Consider the following 18,940-nt stretch of genomic DNA (forward strand, 5'->3'; position numbering starts at 1 on the left):
AACTGTTGGATATTCTATATACATGCTCTATTGGTCAGTTGTGATTGGTCAAACAAGTCCCATTGGGATTATTTCTGTAATTTTATTGGATGACTTTGCAAGCACTTAGGACACAAATACCTGTGTGTACAAATCTAAAATTCATTTCCCACAGATACTTGTGCCTATGTTTTTGAAATTATCTCTCCTTGGCAAATTCAGATGGATAAAACTTGTTCCATGGATGTTTGCAATTCATCTGTCTGCAGACAGCGCTGCATCACTCTGTTTTAAATGGGAGTTAAGTGATGCAACTTACCAGGCCTTTGACAGGTGAATATCACTTAAGAAGCAAACACAAGCTATCTTTGGGCATGGCCAATGGAAATGAATTTATAAATTTAAGCAAGAATTAGCAGATGCTGAATATTCATCCACCTTCTGTCACTCTAGACCTGTCCCTCCTCTCATTTGGATTGGTTTTACATCCATATAACTCTGCTTTCTTCGCATTCATCCAGTTTGAAAGATGAAGAGCATGGCTCGCTCTCAGGATTTCATTGTGGAGCTTGTGATCATCTTTTTGTTAAAGCCCCAGCACTTGGAGGCACGTGATTGCCTCAGAATCTCAGCTTTATTAAAAACAAAATTAAGTTTCTAAGCTTTATGGGAAGGAGTACTTGTGGCATCTTAGAGACTAACAAATTTATTTGAGCATAAGCTTTCGTGAGCTACAGCTTAATGCCTAAATAAATTTGTTAGTCTCTGAGGTGCCACAAGTACTCCTTTTCTTTTTGCGACTACAGACTAACATGGCTGCTACTCTGAAACCTAAGCTTTATGGGGCAGGGACTGTCTTAAGGGGGTGGGATAGCTCTGTGGTTTGAGCATTGGCCTGCTAAACCCAGGGTTATGAGTTCAATCCTTGAGGGGGCCATTTAGGGTTCTAGGGCAAAAATTGGGGATTGGTCCTGCTTTGAGCAGGGGGTTGGACTAGATGATCTCCTGAGGTCCCTTCCAACCCTGATATTCTGTGTTCTCCATTTGTACAGCGCTTAGGACAATAGGGTGCTGGTCCGTGGCTAGGACTCCTAGATGCTACTGCACTACAATGAATAAATAAAACAATAATAATAATGTTAACCCTTAGGGTTGTGGAGAAAATCTTACAAATATTACCTGTGAGAACCCTAAAGGCTCTGAAACCAGAAACAATTTTTTTCAAACAGTTGGGGTTGGCAATAGTGGGAGAATTTCATTTAAATAGCATTCATCAGTGTTTTTATAAAGGTTGATTGTGGCTTGACATATTCTATTATGGTAAGATCAGTGTTAAGATGCTTTTGGGTCCAAAGCCTGTGTGATGCAGGGTTGGAATTTTTGGGGATGTGCTAATAACTCTCATGCTATTCAGAAAATGTCCCTGAGGCTGATCCTTTGGAAGGTAATGAATGGGGGAAATCATGTAAAGGACTCTGGCATATTCAGATCAAAAGTACATCCCTTCACCTTTGTCCTCCTCCCTGTCTACCCTCCTCCCAAGATCATTCTGCAGTTGTCTCTTTCTTCTGCTTTTGGACTTATTTGGACCCGGCATTGGGGATATAAAGGCTTCTATAGAGGTCAAAAATCCCTCAGATCTCTTACAAAAAGATTCATCAGTGTTGGTCCAAAACAGTGTTGTCACACAGCTGCGTAGGCAACATGACTGGAACAATGAGGGGAAAGAGGACATATAAGCCTATTAATTTTCAGCTGGCTAAATAGCATTTTCTGTAAGAAGCATATCCAGGGAAGTGTCATTTTGATGAAGACTGTATTTGGCTGTAGCTGCGAATCTGTGTACCCATCCAGCTTTTAATTAGAAATCCAGGACCCTGTTCCCATTTCCAACCTTAACACTTGTGTGTAATTAAAATAAAATAAATAAACACAAAGCAAAAGTTCTTGCTCCCATCATGAACATTCTGTCCAAATGGCATTTCCCCATTGCTGTGTTACTGGGAGTTACAAGCCTGAAGCCTAGATTTGAGCAACACCTGCTGCCCTCTTGTTAACATATATTCTAGGATAGATTTACCCAGACTCTGCTCTGCATTTGGTGAAAGACTTTCTAGTGACCCTTGTGAGGGGGCCTAAGATTGTCCAGCTGAAAGCTGTCCAGGTTATCCCTCTCAGCTGACTTTTTACTTCATCTGAACCTGGAACAGAGGAGCCCCACAGTCAGAGCAAACTGCCAAACAGATTTGACAAACCCTTTGTGGAGCCAAACATCCAAATTCTGCTCCAGCTCAGTATTTAAAGACACTAGATCCTCCCCTTGAAATGGAATTTCAGTTCTCAGTAGCACACGAAGCCAGCTGGGATATTTTTTCTCACATCTCCAGAGGTAACAGATTAAATATGAGAAACTTTCTGCTGAGCATGATGAGTGTCAAACGCTCAGGAGTTTTGTCCCGAGTTGTAACAAATGCTGATAAGTTTCAGAGTAGCAGCCGTTTGCTAGTGGCAGAAGAGTACAAGCAACAACAAAAGGAGCCTTTTACATGAATTGCTATTTGGAAACTGGCAGTGTTGGAGTACTTCTGAGTGCCTTAGAAAGCATTTCGCTACAGGTAGGGAATGCAGATACAATATATAGAGAAGAAACCCTGCCTTGCTTTAGTGTTGACATTAGAATTCATTTATTTCATTCTCAGATATCTCAACAAAGCTCTGAAATCAAGAGGTATTCAGGGAAGTGACAAACAGGAGGCAGGTGCTACAAACCCTGCCAACATTGTTTAAAGGAACACTTAAGAAAAATTGTTTTGTAATTGAGGTGCCAGTGAAAAACATGGTGTTATGGGGACACTTTCCATTTAATACACGCCGGCAATGTGCACCCTGGCAAAATGGTCATACTGAACTGCATCTCACCAACATTTCAAACAGCTCTGCGCACCCTCATTTATGTTACCTCTCTTTGCTAGCATTTTTCAAAGCAGCTTTTACACAGAAATAAACAACGCCCCAGATGGCTCTGGTAGGCAGCTGTTGCTTTCAAACTTCTGCCTAAAAGGAATTTAGACTCTCAGTCTTCTACAAATACACAAAAATACCAACTGTTAGAATTTACGCACACTCTCCCTCCAGAAACACACACACAGAGTGTGTCGCATACACGTTTTGCCCAGTGAAGACTGTGACACGTTTTGTTTTGGTCTCTGTCAAATGAAATTTGCTAGATTTTGGATTCAATCCAAATGATCGAAGCCACTTGCATTGCATAGTTATACAGAAAAGCAGGTGTCTGAAGATAAACATCTCTGTTAATGAGCCCACAGCAAGGCAGAGAGAATGAAAACAATGTCTCCCAGACAGAGGTGTTTGCACCTTCTCTCCCATTTTTTGATTTAGCGCTGCAGAAAAGGCTCTTATGGGTGTGTTAATGAAGAAGGGGCTGGGAGAAGGGCAAGAGTGGCAGGTTTCTTACCTCTACTGTTGGCATACAGGATCACCAGGGCGACCACCGCACAGGTCATGAGCAGCAGCAGGACAGACAGACCAATGGTCACAAAGCTCCAGGATTTCTTCCCAGATTTTGTCGATTTTTCCACAATATCCATTTGACTTTCTGATTTCCCCATTATTGTAACTCTGAAACAGGAGGGGTGAAAGAGGATCAGAAATTAATAGCACCAGGCAACTTACCAAGTTGGCAAAATCCATGGTTGCCCCGGCAAGAGGGAACACAGAACATCACCACAGGGAAGGGCAGGGAGGGAAATCAAACACTTAATGATTACATGTACTTATCCATTTGGTTGTCCACAGATTTCCCGACTTCATTCTCCATCTCCAGTGCCTACAGACCTGACTGCGCTCAGTATGTGCTGGTGGGGGCTTCCCGCCACAGCCCCAGTTCTCCTGGTGGGGCAGTGCCCTAAGAAGCCCTCCCTGGGAGGTGTAAGAAGAGTCTCATGATCAATTTGGTCAACTCCCGTATCCCCACCGGGGAAGGCAAGTGAGTGACTCACCCCTCCACCCTTTCAACCAGTGTCTTGCTGCTCTCAGGACCTTCTCAAAAAACTTTTCCCTGGGGGAGTCAGGTATCCCTGCTAGGCTCTGCTAAAAGAAACTGAATCCAAAAGAGATACCTCCAGGTGTCAGTGCCTTTGCTGTGGTGGCTTTTTCCCTGGCAGAGCAGAAAGTTTTGGAATTCAAAACCACCCCAGAATATGTGCCAGCCTGCTGATTTGTGAGGGCTTCCAACCTCCAGCTACTCAGTCTTCCCAGATCCATTCCCAAACTTCTGAGCTCAGCCGTGTGCTGCTCCGAGCTTCCAGCAAATGATCCTGAGCAGCAGCGGGAGGAGGGGTTGCGCTGCAGAGAAAGATTGAAGGCTGTGCACTGAACAGTGCGTGCAAGCAGCCAGAGATACAGTGTCTACTGCAGACTCTGCTAAGTTTCTTCTTGCTTTCTAGGGATTCGCTTTCCTTTTCCTCCGCAGCTGGGTTTATTTAACTACTGTTGTTGTGGGCTATGGATTGGAAAACAAAACGATATTTTGTGAAGAGATGCAAGCTCCTCTGAGACCAGACTGCCCTGGGTGCAGAGAGCTCCTGGCTGTGATATGCAGAAAAACTCTGGTTTGAAAACACATTAATTTACATGCTGAAGCACAGGTGCTGGAACTAGGGGTGCTGGGGGGGCTGCCGCACCCCCTGGCTTGAAGCGGTTTCCGTTATACACAGGGTTTACAGTTTGGTTCAATGGCTGTCAGCACCCGCACTATACAAATTGTTTCAGCCCCCCTGTACTGAAGTGCAGAGAATTCCTCACTCATGCTGCCTTGGGAAGGATCGAGGGGTGGCAGAGGGAAGAAGGAGGGCTAAGGAGAGAGCAGATTGGGCATGTGGTTTCCCCTCAGTTTTTAAATTTGGTAACCATAATGTCTAGAGCTGACACTGGAACGGTTTACCTGAGGGGTGGGGGGCGGTGGTGTTTTCTGCAGGCTGATTTGATTCTGTAGGCAAGGATGTGCTGTGGATCATTGCCATGGTTAATACTTTGCTAATCTTGGTATTGTTGCCCCTTTTGACACAAGTGGTTAGCCAATATTCAGGGTCTTGCCGATTGTTTCCATTAGGAGAAACTGAGGATGGAGTCAGGAATTGCTTTGCTGCGATCCTCTTTATTTACAAAGGATGCACAAAATCCTGTTTCCCTGAACACAGCAGGAATTAAACTGGAGGCAGTTTTCTTGTTCAGTATTTCAAGCCCCTTTTCCCAGCCAGCACTCTGCCCCAAAAAGCATTCTCTTCGCCTTCTCTCAGGCCAGGGTCATGCTACAAGTGCTTCTCTGGCTGTCCTTGGCTTTCTGCTTTCTTTTCTGATTGCTTCTGTGGTGTTTCTTAGCTGCTTCCTGATCTCTCTTTTTCAGACAAAAAGAAAAGGAGTACTTGTGGCACCTTAGAGACTAACAAATTTATTAGCGCATAAGCTTTCGTGAGCTACAGCTCACTTCATCGGATGCACAAAAGCTTATGCTCAAATAAATTTGTTAGTCTCTAAGGTGCCACAAGTCCTCCTTTTCTTTTTGCGAATACAGACTAACACGGCTGCTACTCTGAAACTTTTTCAGACAGACACTCACACACACACAGCCCCACCAAATAATACCAAGCCCCCTACGTTTGCGTTCAGCCCCACTGAAATCCCCCTATTCACATAGCTCAGCTCCTGACTGTCCTTGCATGTGCCATGTGTTTTGGGAGGAGTGACTCCTATTGTTTCAGCTATCTAAGTCCAAAAGGAGCTTAACTACTTCTTACAAGTATTGTGAATGAAGGGCTGATGTTATGGCCAGCTGCTTCAACAAGATTTCACCCAACCCCCTGCAGTGCAATACCTATACATAGGTAATGATTTTAAGAGTTTGAGTTCCCGTAAGAGATAGAAGTCTAGATATGTACCCTTAGCCCTGTGAGAGTGCCTGATAGCAATTTGCTACAGAGTTGATCTGGGCCCAACAAAACCACTATCACGTGGGATAAGAGAAGGAAACAAACAATTCAATCCACTGGGCTCTGCCCCCCACAAACCCATTGGGTGATGCATCTGGTTTGCCTTGCAGTCTGAGCTTCTGTCAGGTGGGGGAATGCTGCGCTGGACCCCCTCTGAAGTTAACCTTTCTAAGCAGAGATGGGCCTGAATAAAAATCACACTGAAGGGCTGTTTGGAAACACAACTCACTTCCGCATCCTGGATGTCTGTGTGTGAGAAAAACTTACGGAGGGAAACCAAGCTGAAGCAATGAGTTTTGGATGTAGTTCTCAAGAACTGGTCTTGTATTTCTTGTGGCAGTCAGTTCCATAGTCTCGTTCTAGTAAAAAGCTTGTCTCCCTCACATGCAAGCTTTCCCTACATGGTCAACAGTTTCATTGTTCCAGCAGAACAGAACTGGCAGGGCAGGTCTATCTACTAAGGCACCATTACCATAGACTTAAAGAAATCATTAAATGAATGGAAGTTAGGTGCCTAAATATCTTTAAAATCTGGCTTTACTTGACTTGCCCAAAGTCATACAGGAAGTCTCTAGCAGAGCAGGGAATTGAGCCTAGCTCTCTCGTGTCTCACTCATGGTGCCTTCCTTCAGGGTCCCAGATGGCAACAGGCTTTGAATATCAGGGCAAAGACCCAGACTGGACCCTGCATCGAGGGTGGGGAGCCAGTGCACAGACTGGAGTACAGTTAACCTGAGTTGGGACATTTTCTGGGGTGTGTGGTGTCACTCCTGGAGGTGGTGCGTTGCAATCCCATCAACATCATTGTGTTTTTAATCGGAAACAAACCCACAGTCATCAGTTTAAAACCCTCCCCAATTCAATAGCTTTTGTTCATTTGAACTACACTTTCAAGTGTGTTGCTGCTGCCAGAGAGTGCTTCTTGAACCCGGGCAAAAGATTCAGGGTCAAGGAACTGGTTTACAATACAATTTCATAGCTTTATTGTGATTTTTTCCTTACAGTTTTACATTGCAGACAGCGTGTGAACTAGGCTGCAGGCACCCATAGTAAGATCATAGGCTTAACAGAGTGTAAGGCCATGAATAGTCCCATTGAAGTCACTGGGCTGATCTAGTTTAGGGTTAGATTGCGATCTCTTTGCTCATTCTGAATGGTCCCTTATCAATGGCATCACAGTACTACTAGTCAACAAAAGGGGCAAATCTGACCCTTCCCATCCTCTACTGCCCCTTACTGTAGTTTCTGGGTGTCTTCCACATTAAATAGATTGGCAATGCCAAAACCATCCACTTGTTTCAAATTAAGCGCGTGCTTAAGTGCTTTGCTGGATCGGGGTACAGTGAGAAGCTCTGCAGAAGGCAGGTAGTTCAGGCTGGTCCTGCCACAATGGCCACACTTACAAAGCTTTTGCCATGGTGACAGTTGTTTGTAGTGCCCTCTCACCTCCCCCTTTACAAGGAATAGCTTTCAAATGGCTATATGTGCTCAGCGTATCCACAGTTCTCTGACTGAGTGACAAGTGTCAAGTTACCACCAAAACAGCTAGTGAAAAATGCGGGCCCAGAAGAAGAGCTATTGAAGACGAAAGAAAATTATCCTGATCAAGGCCCTGATCAAGTATGGTACTATGTAGTCACGCATGGAGCTCTCACTTGAATGCAGGACGTTCTCCCACAATTCTACAGATGGAAGTTTTTTAGTCCAAACTGTACGTGGAAACATAGGGATTGCTTACATTGTCTTACATTCTAAAACCACAGGGTTTTATGTCCCTACCAAATTTTTTGTTAGCAATAATGATTCCAATTCTGGGTATTTCTGATATCCATATAAATGTGTAATCCTATTTTGAGTTTTGTTAAGTTTTTGGCCTTGGTGGCATCCAGTGGCAATGAGTTCCACAGTATGATTATGCATTGTGTGGGAAAGTGTTTTTTTTTTTTTTAATCAGTTTTGAATTTGCCACTTTTCAGTTTCATTGAATGTCCCATATTTTTGTGTTAGGAGACAGGGAGAATGCAGACTTTTACACTATAGATGTTTCAGAGGTTAGTACTGACTAAGGCCATGTCTACATTACCCGCCGGATCGGTGGGTAGTGATCGATCCATCAGGGATCAATTTATCGGGTCTAGTGTAGACACAATAAATTGATCCTCAATCGCTCTGCTGTCGACTCTGGAATTCCACCACGGCGAGAGGCGGAAGCGGAGTTGATGGGGGAGCGGCAGCCGTCAATCCAGCGCCACAAGGACGTGAAGTAAGTGATTCTAAGTCGATCTAAGATATGTCGATTTCAGCTACGCTATTCTCATAGCTGAAGTTGCGTATCTTAGATCGATCCCCTCCGCTAGTGTAGACCAGGCCTAAGACTCATCTGACATAGATACTGAGATCTTCCGGGAAAGGTTTCAGGTATCATTCTCAGAAAACTTTAGTCATAAAGAGCATTCTGCCTGCCTTTCCCTCCTACTGGCATGAAGCTGGGGTGCTTTCAGGGGTCTTTTCCTGAATCTCTATGGTGCATGTACATGCCAGAAGGGTTGAGAAAAAGCTCATGCCATTTCCCTACAGGCAAAATACTTTGTCCGTATCCACAATGTTGGTGAATACGAGCCAAAGGTTGTCTCAGGGCAGCAGGAACTTTAGACCTAGTAGTCAGTAGTAATGGATGGTTTGTGCTTCTGTTTACTCTGTTAATGAAATATGTAGTTACTAAGGCTTCCGTTCTCATTGAAGTCCATAGGAATTTTGCCATTGACTTCAATGGGAGAAGGCTGGCTTGGGACCATGATGTTGCAAGTCTATCCCGAAAATGATCTATAAAGAGATTTAGTCACCAGCTTTGTTTCAGATGACATTTTTGCAAAATTCAAGGAGAAATTCTGTGGTTTCTTATCAACCTGCCACACTTTCCCCAGATTGAAATTCTCACATTTACTGACGGGGTACTTTGGGGGTCTATAAATATGACCCTTTTTTATAATTATCTTGTAGAAACTTGTAGCCCTAGCCCCTTAGTGTGATTATCTAGTCAGATCTTAGTAGCTCAAGAGGCCATTCTTGGTCAGTCCTTGGATGGGGAACATCTACAATAAAAGCTTGCAATTGTCTTAGTGAACTATATAATGTTACCTGCCTGTTTGCAGTATTTCCTATAGAGAAATGTAGAAAATATCAAACTACCATTACTTCTTCTCTCAAACCAACCTGGCAGTTGACTTAATGGCAACCACTGTGTGGGCTGATCCTGTCCTTAGGGTACTTTTCAAGACAAACTTAGTTTTCATGCTTATTTTTCATTTCTGCTTGTGCATTTGTATTATTTAACCTTGTTTAAGGTTCATTATATGTCAAAACAAATGTTGAGTTATTTAAATTAGGGCTGTAATAAAAATACCAATATATGCGTGGAGAGTACACTTATAAAATTTGTGGATGACACCAAGCTGGGGGGAGTTGCAAGCACTTTGGAGGACAGGATTAGAATTCAAAATGACCTTGACAAATTAGAGAATTGATCTGAAATCAACAAAATGAAATTTAATAAGACAAGTGCAACGTACTTCACTTAGGAAGGAAAAATCAAATGTACAACTACAAAATGGGTGGTACCTGGCTAGGAGGTCGTACTGCTGAAAAGGATCCAGGGTTCAGAGTGGATCACAAACTGAATATGAGTGAACAATGTGATAAGAGTGCAAAAAAACCCAATATCATTCTGAAGTGAATTAATAGGCGTCTTGTATGTAGGTCACGGGAAGTAGTTGTCCCACTCTAGTTGCTCTGGTGAGGCCTCAGCTGCAACCCCATGTCCAATTCTGGGCACCACGTTAGGAAAGATGTGGCTAAATTGGAGAGCGTCCAGAGGAGAGCACCAAAAATGATGCAGGGGTTAGAAAGTCGGACCTATGAGGACAGGTTAAAAAAATGGGGCTTATTTAGTCTTGAGAGAAGAAGACTGGAGGGTAGGAGGCCAGATAACAGTCTTCAAATCTGTTAAGGGCTGTTATAAAGAGGATGGGGATCAACTGTTCTCCACGGCCACTAAGAGTAGGACAAGAAATAATGGGTTTAATTTGCAGCAAGGGAGAGTCAGGAAAAACTTTCTAACTCTAAGGATAGTTATGCTCTGGAACAGGCTTCCCAACGAGGTCATGGACTGCCCATCTTTGGAGGTTTTTAATATCAGGCTGGACAAACCCCTGTCAGGGATGGTCTAGGTTTACTTGGTCCTGCCTCTGTATTTGAGATCCAGTCCAGCCTGACATTTCTAGGAGTCTATGAAACATCTATGGCAAATGAGTGAACAACCCACCAAAGACCCTTTCTGCTGACACAGACATTTGAACAGAACAGTGTATGCAGAGAACAGGTAAGAACCACAGATGCTAAAATATATCTTACCCAATAAAATGAGTCATCATTTTAAATTCATCAGTGAAAGAACCTGTAATTTGACTGAAGCAATTACAGGTAATACGGGCAGCAAATGGCTAAACTGATACTGATGATCCTTAAGAGGGCTCTGTACCTTTAGACTCAAGCTGGTTTGTGAGAAGAAATTCAGTAAGAATGAAACCAGAAATATGATTTTTCCCCCACTGCTTTACACATCTGTGGACAAATTCTCCCCTACGCATGGGCACACAGAACTATCAATGAGTTAATCAATGGCAGTTGGAGCATATATTTGAGAGCAGAATTAAGCTCTTAATAGATATATATTATGTGTTAGAGAGAACTTAAATAAATATATGTGTGTGTATAGCTTTCGAAGATACATATATTTAAGACTTACTCTAGTAAGAATGGACCCTATTATGGTTATTTGCACCTTTTGATTAAGACAGACTACAGCTCAGTTTGCATTAGAAGTTTGACTTGAGGTCAGCAATGAGATTAATCAAGGAAGACTTAGTTAACAGGTACAGAGGTGTCAATATGGTGCGCCCTGGTTTTGATTTCAGACAGCCTGTCTCTTGATTTTTATTAGCTGTTTCTCTTCATGATGAGGAATCTGATCACCAAGATATTCAATTGTTTTCTTTAAAAAAAAGAGAGGGAGCGAGCAGGCATTCTTTTTCTTCTGTATCAGGAGAGGGCTCAGAAACTGTACAGGACACTTTTGCAGAATCATTCATTCTGTTGATCTTGAGCAACATCTGTGTGGTCATTAGCACAGGGTAATCAGTCATTCTGACAGTTCTTCAACAGGGCGATGATGTCCCTGTTCTGTTGATTGCTTCTGAAGGAAAGGATTTATTTTGGTCTCTGACAAAGTGTCAATATCACCCGGTGGCCTTTATGGCAAGGAGGATGTGATGATGCAGCCTGGGAGCATTTTAAAAGTCACAAGGAATAGCAAGCCATGAGTAGGACTTAGCTCTTATATGGCATCCATAGATCCCAAAGCACTTGAAGAAAAAGGGCAAGTATCGGTCTCCCGTTTTTACAGATGGGGAAACTGAGGCACAGATACCTGATGCAATTTGCCCAAGGTTACAGAGAAGATCATTAGCGGAGCCTATATTAGAACTCTGGTCATCTGGCTCTGAGTCTAGTTCACTATCTGCCATTGAACCTGTAAAAATCAAATCACTGTTTAAAAGACTTAAGGAAAAATACTGTCAGGAGATTTTTCTTTTCTAGAACTTGTCATGCCGGTTAAAGTTTTCACTGACTGGAAATTGTATTTTTGTCCTATACTCTAAATTATTTCCAGAGCTATTTCGGTGGAAAGGCATGTGAAATGACCAGGGGTTCGCAGTTTTCCTGGTGCTGCTTTGAAAGGATGTTTTCCTCTTTGCTTGCTTCATGACTAGAAGGGGCTTTGTAATCAACTCTTAGATGAAGAAATCTGCAGCTCTAGAGAGCACACAATGAAAAGATTACAGTTCACAATACAGCCACCTACTATGGTAGGTTTGAAATGACTGTACCCTGAGAAGGTGGGGGTAGGCGTATCCAGTCTCATCTCTACTGTCTCCTTTGGTGTCATTTTCACCATGACACCAAGGCACCAGACAACTGGTCTCCTTGGCCCCAGAAGACCCTCAATGCAGCAGACCCATGGGAATCTAAATGCAGAGGACGGGTCACACTGTGGCATGTGGGGCATTCTTGTGGAGCACCATGGAACATTGTTCCACAGAGGCGCCTGTAGCAGGCTCACAGCGGGTGACTGAGTGTGGGGCAGAGGCATTGCCTTTTGTCTGTCCATAAAGCAACAGGCATTTCTAGAGTGCTGTATAGAGTAAATAATAGTGGTGACGAGCACCACAGAAATGCCACGTGTGCATAGTAGATAGCTTTACACCCTACTGCCAAGCACTAGCAGATGTTTGGAGTGCTAGTGTAACACCAACAGACCCTGGTGGGCAGGATCGAACCTGGAACCTCTGGAGCTAAATGCACGAGCCTCTACTGCATGAGCTAAAAGCCACCTGCCCCTTAGCTAAGGCTGTAGCAGACTCATTCATCTCTCTGTGGCCTTGGTGCCACTACGTGGGACAGAGCACCACACCCAGGAGGGGTGTGAGTCACACTAACACAAGGCACGGGTTAGGTCTCATCTGCATTGCACACAAATCCTAGGTTTTACCAGAGGTGCAGACTTTGATTTCCTGGTGGGTGCTCAAGCCCTGCTCCGCCCCAGACCCTGCCCCCACTACACATCTTCTCCCAAGGCCCCACACCTGCCCTGCCCCATTCTTCCCCCGCTCCAACACGTCCCACCCCCCGCTCCACCTCTTCCTGATCCCGTCTTCCCCCTCCCTCAGCACCTCCTGCTCACTGCTGAACAGCTGATCCTCAGTGGGCGGGAGGCTCGGGGGGGGGAGAGGGAGGAGCCAATGGGTGAGGCCCATCAGCGGGTGGGAGGCACTGGGGGAAGGGGAAGGAGCTGATCGGTGGGGCCTGCCAGTGGGTGCTGAACACCCATATTTTTTTTCTGTGGGACTTCAGCCCCGGAGCACCCATGGAGTCAGCTCCTGTGGGGTTTCCACTGGCTCTTGGCACAGGGTTGAGTTTCACTCTCAGTGCTCTGCATGGATAGCAGCCATGTAAGCGTGTCCCTCACTGTGCTGTACCAAATGGACCTCTGCCCTGCTGCTCCCTACGGAAAGCTAAGGGGCAAACAGTTACTTGTAAAGTTAAAAACCCCAGCTTCCTAAACCTAGCAGATGGGGCATAGTATTGACCCATTTCAAAGACCTCATCTGTCTGGTGTGGAGTAGGTGTTGTCTCTTGTGTCTTCAGAAACAGCTGCTCCGTCCCTGTAAGCCAAACCAACCGAGTCCGCAAAGTAACCGACCCACATTCAGATAAACCGTGAGACAGAGCAAACTGAATACCTCAGATTTCCAGTGTCTTGTGCCCCGGCTGTTCCTGGTGAGTTCGAGGAGCTGGTGAAAGGGTGACGTTAGAACTCTGAGCTCTTCATCGACAGCCTTTAGAGTGATGTGTGAAGGGATCAGCGCTTGGATGGGCTGCTGGTTTGTTCAGCACTGGAGCAGGATGGGAGTGGTGAGACCCTTTGCAGAGCTCTAGGGCTATTTTCCTTAAGTTCGCAACCCCTGGCATATCGTGGCACACATCTCATCACTGGATACCAGGAAGATGTGGAGATGACCAGATGGGCGCTGGGTTTGACAAGTCTCCCTGTGGCACTGCACAGTCATTGGGCATTGTGATGCAGTCTGTGAGGCTTCTGTGCAGTCATTCAATCACACCAGACTACTAGACCTGCCTTTGTTATCTCGTCCCTGTTTCCTGCTGTTCTGGGCAATAGCAGCGGGGAAAGAGGCTTCCTCTCCTGCTGTCTCTGGCTTGTTGGTACTGGTGAGCGAATATCCTTGCACCTCAATGGAACACATCAAGTAAGATGAATGAGGCACAAAAGTCCTGTCCTCACTCACGGTAACTGGTCTTGGCCATCTTGATAATGGGCAAATTCAGGTAATGCGTGAAGATCCTGGCAAGCTCACTTCTGATTGGAGAGCAACCTGAACCCAGAACCCTGCACCCAAAGTAGCCCTAAGCTCTGGGAAAGTTTGGATCTGGACCTGCAAGCAAACTACCTGGCTGCCTCTTATCCCAATGATGGGCTGAACAAACACCTGGATGGGAGTGTCCGACTCATGGTTTCTGAATAGTTGCAAAGGCACTAGCAGAGATGTTATGTGACCTTGCAGTCTCCTTACTGCTGGTTTAGTGCATGCAGGCAGAGTCCCCAGAACAGCGATGCACACAGCCAGGACCACATCTATTTATTACTGGAAGAATGTACAGTGGCAGCTGTCTCCCTGGTGCTAGTGTTGCAATTATCAAACAGTTTCTCCCTCTCTCCCTCCCCCAGACAGGAAGCACAGACACACCCCTCAACATCCCACTAACTCTGGCATCCAATGCCCATAAAAATCCTTTGCAAGTCAAAGACCTTTCTTGTTAGAATGCAGCAAATGGGAGATATTATCAAAAAAGCTCTCATGATCGGTACACAGACCTTCACTCCCCTTTGCCTCCTACCTACCTTTCCTTGCTTCCCTCTAATTTATTCAGTTCAGACAGGTACTATTTAGTGAGGGCCAAATTCTGTTGCTTTTAATCACTTTAAATAGCAACCATGTTTCTCAACAAAGAAGTCCAATGCACTGGGAATCTGCAAGACTTAAATGGGACTTCTTGTGGGGTACAATGCTACTTACCATGTGTCAGGGTATTGGAATCTGCAAAGTTCTCAAATTAAACCTATAGAAATGAAATAAAGTGTTTTATCTTTCTTCTTTTTAAGCCCTTCCTTCAATAAAGGCCAACACAATAGTACATGTGTCCATTTTGACCTATGAGGATTTAATTATCGACTGTACCTTGAGCCCAGAATGGGGGTCCACATAAGAATTTAAATGAATAAATTGACATGCAAAGCATATTCTTACGTTATCTTGCATCATAGTTTTGCTTTTCATTATGTATTTCTGATTCCACTGCTTTTGATTTTATTATTGAGCGACACAAAGTAGTATGCTTTAGGCCTAGCAGGTCAGTGGAGTGGCACTGATCATGTGTCAAGTTTTCGTTCTTTCCTTTAAAGCCACTGCTGTTTAGCACATTCAGTCTGGCAAAATGCATCAAAACCAGTCCAGGTAGAAATGTTTAATGAGAAACATATCTGAACCCGCCTGGAGGGGAAATATTTGTATTTTCTGCTTTTATTGCTGATTAGAAAGGACAACACATCAGAAGGGGGGAAAACCTATCCCAAATAGATGATTTAAAAATGATTCTGTTAAATGCACAGTTGCATTTGGTGCAATAAAAGCTACAAATCTGCAAGAATAGATATTTCTGTTATGACTTGGGTCCCTTTGCATCAATGGCACAAATGTTGACGTATTCTGCCTATTTGCATCTGAAATATTGTAAAAAGGGAAGTTCAATAACATCAGCTGAGCAAAGATCTAATGAACATCTAAAAGTGATATATTTACTACACACATACATTGGTGTTGCTTAGGAATAGAAATAGCATATAATATTCCAAAATTGTATAATGTTAGTACATTTCATTTGTAGAATCCTAGTGCTGTTTAGTACCCTCAGCTCTACCTTCCTGTTTTCTGAAACATAGAACAAATGTTTATATTTAAGCAACTATACTCAGATGGATCTTCTGTACAGTAACATGCATCCACATAGATGGTAAGAACTAGCTGGAATACAGAAGAAAGCATGAAGCCGTACTGTAATGTTAAAAGAAGTATCATGATAATGAGGAACCCAGTAACACTAAAACTGGGAAACTCCAACGCAATAATTTGATTTCTACTTTTTGATTCATTGTCTAGGAAATGCAGTGCCTTAAAGGATGACTCACAGTGCTCATAATAACAGGTTTGCCTTTGAGCAGCAGTGTAACTTAAGACTTAACTGGCACTTTAAAAAATCTTGCTCAAAAATTCCCCCAGGTAGCCAGTTGGCTACCCGATGTGTGGACTGTAAGTGAACCCCAGCAGACACATTTTCCAAACCAGAGCAGAATCAGGAAAACCTCCAAGTTCAGATGCTGCTTTGCAAGTCTTTTCCATATCGAGATAATTAATCTCTTGTAAATCATTAGAACAAAAACTCTAGGCGCTTACAATGTTAGATGTTAGATGTATAATGCATGCTGTTATTTTTTGCCACTGATTTCCAAATGCATGCAGTCTGAATAAGTAGAAATAAGAAACAGGTGAAATGAGAAGTTTTCTTACCTCTGTCTTGTGGAGATTGTTTTTCTCAACTGCAGAAAGCAGGTATCAGCACTGATCTCTTCAACAAGCTTGTCTCAAGAAATGGTTTTACAAAGGCTACTTCTCCCTCCCTCTTTCCCTCATGTACATTCACTCTCATAGACAGGTGGCTTAGAATGCCCAATGAATTAAATGCTCTGCTAAGCGATTTCAGAACATTAGAATGAAAATTTAACTCTTTCTGCTGTACTGGAAACCACTCCATTTTGTATGTAGGAGGAGAAAAGACTTGAAGTACTGTAATTTATGGGTTAAATTTATGTCTGCCCATCAATGTCAAAGCTGATTTTCCAGCTTTTTCAGCATTTACAGATGTCTGTCCTATAATGATAATTAGTTTTTAAGAAAGCTATAATTCATAACGATATGTTTAATCTCTTCCCAAGAGCTTTTCATGTATTTAATCCAGAAAGACTTCTGCTCCATAAAGGGAATGTCTTGTTTTCCATCCATTTAATTACAATACACGGTGATGCATAAAAAATATATTTGTGTTGGTGCAAAGTTCTCAAATTAAATATATAGAAACGAAATAAAGTATGAATATATTTTGCAAAGTATGATCACGTGTGGAGACTGAGTAAAATGAGTCTTGTTTTAATCTGGTTTTGTTAAGTTTATACTTGTATGAACCAGTATGTATTCCCACACAGTTAATATCAGGATAAAGATACACATTGAGTTGTACTATGTAGATAGCTTCAAATTTTGGCATATGACTATTATAGCAGTCACTTTGTAGTGACTGCAAATTAACAAGTTACAAAATAGTTTCCAATATTGTTATAGGCCCTGCAATAGAGTGCTGGTCCTGGGGACCATGTAGATGTCCCTGCCCTGTCATTCAATGCTCAAGTCCTTTAAGATCGAGGGGTCTGAGTTCAGGGAGTAGTCTCTGAATAGCATTCCCCACTAAATCTATAGGAAATAGCTCTCAAACCAGTAAAGATGTTCAAACTGATAGAAAGACTGTGAGCACAACCTTAGTAATGTTATATGAAATCATGTATATTTTCTCTAAAACACGTGCATTTTGTTTAATTAATCACAGAAGCCATATGCAGACACCTTTACTTAGGCATGATGGTACCTTACTCAACAAGGAGTCCTATTAGTTTTAATGAGACTGTTCAAGGAGTGAGGTCCTGATTCATTAAAGCAGGTAAGCACAGGCTTAAGTTTGTGTGTCCTTAAGTCTATCCCTGTTTAGCAAAGCACTTAAGACCCAATTCCAGGAAGTATTCACAGCTAGGACTGCACTTAAGCACAGACTTAAAGTGCTTAAGTGTTTTGCTCTATCAATGCCTAAAGTACTACTGAATGTGAGAAAAGAGATCAAAATCTGGCCCAGAGCAAGTATCTTAAAATTGTCTATTTCTCTTGCATTTTATACACGGTTATATTTTACAGTGCAGCAAATCCAATGGCTGAATGGCCAGACTGATGCTCTTCATAGATGCTCCTACACTCCTGTTCTTTTTGAGGATACAGACTAACATGGCTGCTACTCTGAAACCTTTCATGATACCATGCCTTTGAAGTGATAGCATGCACACCTCCTTTGCACACCTTGTTATATCTACTGGGTCCACAATAGTCCAGAAAGAATTTTAACTACTTTTCATGCTGCATGTGGTGGTCAACTGCAAGAGGCTTGGTAGAGCAGGAATGACACAAGGGCAGCAACTAATCACATCTTTCGTATTTGTCACCAGTCAATGTATAGATTGTCCAGCCATCTCACTGCCGCATCATTGAGGGTAGCAAGGTATTGCAGTTCACCCTCCACTCTTCTAATTATGTGCCCTTTCACCACATGCTTGACCATCTGCATTGCTGCCCACAGTCACACTGTGAAGATTAGGCTAAGCCACATTTCAGCACTGTGGCAGCCACTCCGGCTATTCCAGTGAGCAGCCTTCTAAGCCTAGTCCAGGATCTGCATCCCAGGTTGCAGACAGGTGGGTGCCTTCTCATGGCATCCTCTGAGAGTAGAGTAAAGTGACACAAAAGCAGACAAAATGTGGAAAATGCAGAAGGTTACTTCTCATGTAGATTTACTAAGAACTTAGCCACTGTCAACCAACAAAACACAAAAACGCTGCACCAGTTGGAAAAATGGTCAACAATGAATTTTAACTGACCACTTTCGTGTAACCAGTATTAATCAGTACTGCATAACTTGTTCTTGTGGTAAGGAATTCACTGGTCTGACATTCTTCAACTTTCTCTCATACTTTCCTTGTTTCCTATATTAAAAGACTTATTTCTAAGAGGTGCTGAGTGCTGTTGGGAGGGAAATAGTTTTCCTGTCCTACAAGAGTTTGCAAAATTTTTCTGGTATTGACGTGGGAAGAAAAGTCAAAATCTCAGAAAATGTTTGTAAATTTATAATCAAAATATTTTTGAATTTGGGTCAAAATTGAATATTTCATTTTGTTTATATTAAAATGTTTTGCTTTAATTTTGCCCTTCTAATTTTTTAAACCTTTTATTAATGTAAATTGACTGAAATTTTTACAAGAAAAGTCATTTTGAACTGAAAAGCAAAATTTTGTCCTGAAATGGTCAAAATGCCCCATTTTGATATTTTCAAAAGTTTTTTAGTAAATGTGATTTTGAACCAGGAGATTCTTCAAAACCAAAGTTTTACCT

General features: G+C 42.9%; 1 protein-coding gene across 9 annotated transcripts in view; it reads right to left on the reverse strand.

Moving 5' to 3' along the window:
• Positions 1-16,393, reverse strand: part of MMEL1 (membrane metalloendopeptidase like 1) — a 68,528-nt gene extending 52,135 nt beyond the window's left edge. For 2 of the 9 annotated variants that reach the window (XM_043499892.1, XM_038376753.2), the window contains exons 1-2: positions 16,247-16,393; positions 3,455-3,618 (exon numbers count right to left, since the gene is read on the reverse strand). In XM_043499892.1, coding sequence (XP_043355827.1) covers positions 3,455-3,608 — 154 coding nt within the window. In that variant the 5' untranslated portion in view covers positions 3,609-3,618; positions 16,247-16,393. Of the gene's footprint in view, positions 1-3,454; positions 3,619-3,767; positions 4,460-16,246 lie in introns of those variants that run through there. The other 7 variants (XM_038376754.2, XM_038376751.2, XM_038376756.2 and 4 more) reach the window with 5 other exon arrangements.
• Between the last annotated feature and the right edge of the window lie 2,547 nt (positions 16,394-18,940).

This window comes from Dermochelys coriacea, chromosome 18, assembly GCF_009764565.3.
Source record: "Dermochelys coriacea isolate rDerCor1 chromosome 18, rDerCor1.pri.v4, whole genome shotgun sequence".
Taxonomy (NCBI): Eukaryota; Metazoa; Chordata; order Testudines; family Dermochelyidae; genus Dermochelys; species Dermochelys coriacea.